Below are 6374 nucleotides of genomic sequence, written 5' to 3' on the forward strand. Positions count from 1 at the left end.
ACTTCCCAGGTGAAAAAGAAACAATTTTTTACCATGAACAATGAAGTTTCTGGGTTTTACAATTTGTCCAGAATATGAAGACATAATCAGGATGCCATGTGAGGCAACAAGAAACTCATCAAGTAAACATTCTATTGTCATATGACACATGTGCAGAAATATAGTAAACATTCTATTACTGAACAATATGCAAAGATAAAATCTTTATACCAAAATGTGACGAACACATAATAATCAACAAAAGCTACAAAATTTTTAACAAATTCAACCTCCTAATTAGCTTTGGGAAGTGGTAGCAGTAATCTCACCTCTCAATCTCCTCAACCCATCCACCCACCAATCTTCAGTCTCCCGATCCGCCCAATCCGGCGCCGATCCACTAAGTCTCACGCCCCTCCTTGCCTCCATAACCCTAGACGCGTCCTCCACCGTCAACAGCGCATTCATCCAATCCTCACCATCTCTAAAAGCCCTAAAGAGTCAAGATCGACACTTCCTTCTCCCTCTTCCCCTCATCCTCCATTTCCTCCTCCTCATCATCATCGATGGAAATTAGGGTTATGGTTTTGGCAGTGAGTTGGGATCCCTCCGTCGTTGCAGAGGATTGGGAACGTGCGATCAGATTCCTTCTCCTCCTGCTCATCGCCGGAGATGAAGATCTCAGTGAAGGGGAAACCTCTCAGGTTAGGGATTTTCGGGGAGAGTTCAAGGCGATGGTTATGGGGCGGCGAACGGCCGGAGACAAAGGAAAGAGGGAGGATAGGTCGCCGGAGAAGAGCCACCGGAGTCGGAGGCGAGGCGTTGGCTGGAGGAGGCGATCGACTTGGTCTAGGGTTGAGAGAGAGAGAGAGAGAGAGAGAGAGAGAGAATCGGGATTTTGAGGAGATAGAGACCGATGAGATGAAGGGGGCTGGATTTGATGAATCACAAGGGTCAGCAGGGGATTTCAAATCCATAATATTAGGCTTTAAAATCCACCTCTACAAAATCACCTGATTTAAAATCAAAACGAAATTTAAAATCTAAACAAGGTATTTGGATTTGGGCTGCCCTGGATTTCAAATCCAAGCCCAAATCCAAGTTCCCAAACATAGCCTAAGATAATTTAGTTTTGTGGATAGTTGTAATTTGTGAATCTCAAACGAAAGAATAGAAGTATTTGCAACATTCACGCATATACTATCCACGGACTTATTGCTAAGAAAACAAATACTTAATTATAAATGATTGGTAAGATAATATACCCAAAAAAAGGCTTGCAATTTACCTCTTTTTACATGGAACGATCCTTCTCGGCCATCTCAGTATGCGAGACTAGCTTCATCTAAGTATGAAGCATGTGAATGAATTCTCAAATAATAGTCAGATTCGAGGTGAAGTGGTGGCAAAAGAATAATTATAATAGGAATTTCATATTGGAGAAGATGATAGGACTAAAAAAGATGAGATCATGAAGAATAGAAGACAAAGGATAATAGAAGAAAACGAATAAGGCAGTGAAATTAATTAGGGTAGGGCTGAGCACGGTTCGATTCGGGTCGGTTTTTACCAAATTTTGAACAACCGAATCGAACCGCATATAATTCAAAACCGAACCGAACCGTTGCAAGTCGGTTCGGTTCGGTTTGTTCGGTTCTAGATGCATTCTAAATTCCTGGGCTTCACCAAAGCTTCTCACAATTCACAAATGTCAAACGCCATATCCAAAATGTAATAAAAGATATTATAATAAGCCAAACATAGAGAACAAAAGCAAGCCTAAGAAAGAACTGAAGCACATGGCTTGCTTTCATTGTCATTCCAACAACAAATACCTGGAAAGGTAGCCTTACAGGAGCATTCTCAGCATTAACAGGAGAGAAGGGGAATGCATGTTCGGAAACCTGTAGAATATACCAAAACGCATTGAATAAAGCTAAAGCCACATCATAATAGCATATTAACTATTAGCAGCACATATTCTGTAACTTGCAAGCCTGTCCTATAACAGTATAATCGATAAAACAAAAAGTAAACCCCAAAATTCACCATGCGAAGATAATTAGACCAGCTCTCAAACAAAACCTAGCTGTCTCCCTAACAACAAATTTCACATGAAAAAATAAAGCAAATTTTACTCTTTTTACCCAGTAAGGAAACTAACTCCAGAAATCAATCCTTCCACCAATCAAAAACCCTCATAATCACCCAATTCATCAATAATCCTTCCACCAATCAAAAACCCTCATAATCACCCAATTCATCAATCATTTACCTTCCCATCCCAACCATGAAACCGAACAAAATAAAAACCCTCATAATCACCCAATTCATCAATCATTTACCTTCCCATCCCAACCATGAAACCGAACAAAATAAATCAACTCTTTCTACCCACCATGCAAACCCAAAGACAACAAAATCCATGAGAAAACAATGAAACCCTGAGAATCTCACCCTAAAATCATAAACTTACAACTACAGCTAAAAAATCAGATCTCAAATCTCCGTAAACCTCCAACTAAAGAGGAAACTAACTGCAAGATCAATTTTTTTCATACCAATCAGAAAAAAAAAATTTCCCAATTTCATCTATCACTTACCTTCTCATCCCAATCATCAAAATGCATCAAATAAACAAACTATTTACTTACCTTCTCATCCCAATCATCAAAATGCATCAAATAAACAAACTATTTCTACCAACATATAAAAACTCTAGGAATCTCACCTCACACTAAAGGATCAGAAGGGCTCCATTCCCAACCCTTACGTCCTTTACAGCAGCGTCCGGGGCTGGGGAGAGACCGCGAAAACCTAGGCCGAAGAAGAGGAGGATGGAGAGCGCGAAGCGGGGGACGGGCATAGATTAGGGCTTGAGCTGAGGGTATAAACTGAGGAGAGTAAGAGGCGGCTGGGATTTTAGGGTTTAGAGTTGGTTATATTTGAGGGACGTGTCGGGTTGTTTGATGGTTAATGGGCATTGGGTATGTTTCTTATTAGTTTGGTCGGTTCGGGCTGAAAAAATTTCAACCTGACCCGAACCGCTATACAAATAAAACCGAACCGAATTGCTAATTTCGGTTCGGTTCGGTCGGTTTTTTCGGTTTGAACCGAACCATGCTCAGCCCTAGGTACTAGGAAGTACGCTTTAATAACGATAAGATTTAATAAGAGAAAGGCTTTAATAGTGGCAGGTTATAGTAATGCAAGATATTTAATTTAACGCTTCTTTTACAGAGAGAGAACAACTGAACCGAAATTAAAACGTGGTAACAAAAATTAATTTAGATGAACTTTGAAGGATAATTGTGAAAATTAAAAGTTTTGATCCCATATTCTTTTTTATTATAAGCAGTTAGTAGTATAGTATAGTACATAGTATAGATACATAATATTATGTACGACGTAATTACTCATCAGCTCCACCAGAGAACGGGACCCGACAGCGGCCCTTCCACCAGCCAGCACAGAGGCTACGGATTGATATCCAAAATTTAAAAAAAAGCGAAATGCCTATTGGCTCGCGTGGGGCCGCCGCGCAGGTAACGTCACGTGGAGGAGGAGGGGCGAGGCCAGTGGCCACAAAGCTGTGGGGCATGGCCTGCCCCCCTTCCCTCACGCGAGTTGGCTCCGCGGCCCCCAAGCCAAACTATGCACCGTTGCAATCCGAAACACCACAAAGGAAAATAAGAACCTGCTTTTTGGGCACGCCCTTAGCGCGCGCCTCAGCTCGCGCAGGGGAGAGGGACGTGGGACCCACATGTGACAGCTACGCGCAGGAAAGAGGGGGCTGGGACCAAACACTGCACAGTGGGTCCCACCCCCTCTCCTGCGCGAGCTGAGGCGCGCGCTAAGGCACGTGCCAAAAAGTTTTTTCGGGAAAAAAAATACATTATCCTCGATCCACCGCTTCCTCGATTGACTAAAAGCAGAGCAGCCCTCTTCTCTCTGACCCCACCAATTACCTTTATTCTCCCTTTTTCCTCTATAAAATTCCAAACCCAGCCCCCCTTCCTCAGCTCCATCCAAAAACAGAGGAAAAAATTGCGGATTTTGCAGCAGCAGCTGTCTCGCACCGCCGCTCCTCACTCCAATCCCTACCTCTAAGAAACCCCAACCTCCCAAAAACCTCCGATTTCTCCTCCTCCTCGCCCCAATCAAATCTTGCTCCGCGCGTCGCAAACCAAAAAGCTTCCCCTTTGAAACTCAAACAGCCTCATCTCCGAGTTCCAATCTCTCCCCCAATCAATCGACCGCGTCAAGCGCCTCCTCGACTACGCCTCCACTCTCCCGCCTTTTCCCGCCGCTGAACGAACCCTAGCCAACCGCGTCATGGGCTGCACTGCTCAGGTTTGGCTCTCGGCCTCCATCAACCCTAGGCGGACGATGAGCTTCTCGGTGGACAGCGATTCGGAGATTACGAAGGGGTTTTGTGCATGTTTGATATCGGTTCTTGATGGGGCTACGCCGGCTGAGCGTGAGGCCCGAGGATTTCGGGGAGTTGAATGTCGGGGTTGGGGTTGGCGTGAAGGGACGGGGACAGTCGAGGGCAAACACTTGGCATAATGTGTTGGTTAGCATGCAGAAGAGGACGAAGATTCTTGTGGCTGAGTTGGAGGGGAGGAGTCCTGTGGAGCCGTTTCCTTCGTTGGTGATTGGGGCTGATGGAGTGGAGGCGAAGGGGAGCTACGCTGAGGCTCAGGTGGGATAGTGTTTTTATCTTGCAATTTTTGCTATTGTTGTTGAAATGAGAATGAAATGAATTGAATGTAGCTCTTTCTTTGAAGGCTGCTATATTTCTCGCTCTATGGAGGTGCCTCTACTAATAGTATTGAGAGTTTTGGATAGAGGGGAATAGGGGAGAAGGGAAGGTAGGGGAACCTATGGCTTCCCTTCAATTCTCTCCCCAATGTTCCCTTAACTTCCCCTACCCCCAATGAAATCCAAACACACCGTAAAGAACTGTTATATACTTAATTCCTTTATTTTGGTTGCCTAGCTTTTGGATATTTGTATGTTACTGTTTCAGTTGTCAATTCTGAAGGATCTTGGTCATTGGAGATCTATATTGAAATATTCATAGGTTTTTGCTGACTTATTTGATATTTCAGTTGATTCCGTATATTTGTATACTGTCTTTTCTGATGTTAATTGGTGTAGGTATAGCTTCATTTGTTATGTGCTGGATGATTATGCAATATTTGTCGTCAATGCGTACTTATGTCTGAAAGACGAAGCTTTGGAAAGACTTGTAAATTTTTGTTACTTGATTGACTGCAAGATGATTACTTTTCCTATGTAACTTGAGTTCACCTAAGCGGATCTTTTGTTGTGCTTTCACATCCTTGAATACAGGATTTAGTTTAAGCACTGCCGTTGGTAGCATCATTCTTTCAAATGCAGTGTTTTCAAGTACATAGAATGCCCTATTCCTTGTAGACCGTGAAACGTGCAAAGGATGAGTCAAAATATGCTACTTCAACATGCAATTTTTCACGATATGCAGATGCACACAGTGCTGGTTTAGTGCCTCTAAGTGCACTCCACTCAAATTGGTCATGAGTGATGACTCTAGGGTGACATGATGACCTCTACTGCTGTGCAGTTGTTATTCTTACCCTAGTTGTTTCTTTGTGATATATATTGGTAATCATATAAATATACCAAGTAAAGAACTGTTTTTTTTAATATTTACCATGTTACCCCCCTATGGATCATGAGCTTCTTATAAACATATCTATATCTATTTTCTTTCCCTGTCTATCGTTGCATTGTCTGGGTAGATAAAAAAAACTTCAACAATTTCACTCCTTGATCTAAAACCAGAATGTTTGAAAGGTTTCTTTTTAGTTTTTACTGAATGACTGTTTTCTGCAATATCATGTTAGGCTTATAGGATTTAGAACAAATATAATGAGCAGAGTTCACAGCCAAGTCATTTTGACAGGAACTTGCATCTTGAACAAGAGCAACTCAACCATCTTAACGTATAATTGCTTTGGCAGTCATTTGGATTGCATCGGGAACAAAAGGTTGGGTTTGAGCTTAGGAAGCATCATTATTGTCATCATAACCATCTAAACTTTCTCCCATCAAAATGAGATTGTATGTAGCATGACTCGAAGGGACTGACGTAGTTCAATTGTTTGTGAATTAGAGTTGAACTTTATAACTGTTAAGTTAGCATGCTATTCCATTGTCACCCCACAATCCACTAGATTAAGCTTTTGGTTAATGGTTCCTTAACAAGGTTGAGAGGGTGGGGAGATTCATCTCATTATTGTGAAATTATTTATATTTACATATGTGAGATCATCTCTCTTATTTGATATTCTGAAACTTTTGATCCTAAAAATTGTGGATTTTACAGATCTTTTTGTCACCATAATGGA

At 42.0% G+C, this 6374-nt stretch overlaps 1 protein-coding gene across 1 annotated transcript in view; it reads left to right on the forward strand.

Annotated features, from left to right (window-relative positions):
* The window catches only part of LOC109823657 (quinolinate synthase, chloroplastic-like), a gene marked incomplete at its 5' end in the record, with an annotated part of 24590 nt that continues 22401 nt past the window's right edge, over positions 4186-6374 (forward strand). Inside the window, 2 exon segments of the mRNA XM_020389975.1 lie at positions 4186-4451; positions 4453-4684. Of these exon segments, the coding sequence (XP_020245564.1) occupies positions 4186-4451; positions 4453-4684 (498 nt within the window).

This window comes from Asparagus officinalis, chromosome 9 (assembly GCF_001876935.1).
Source record: "Asparagus officinalis chromosome 9, Aspof.V1, whole genome shotgun sequence".
NCBI classification, from domain to species: domain Eukaryota; kingdom Viridiplantae; phylum Streptophyta; class Magnoliopsida; order Asparagales; family Asparagaceae; genus Asparagus; species Asparagus officinalis.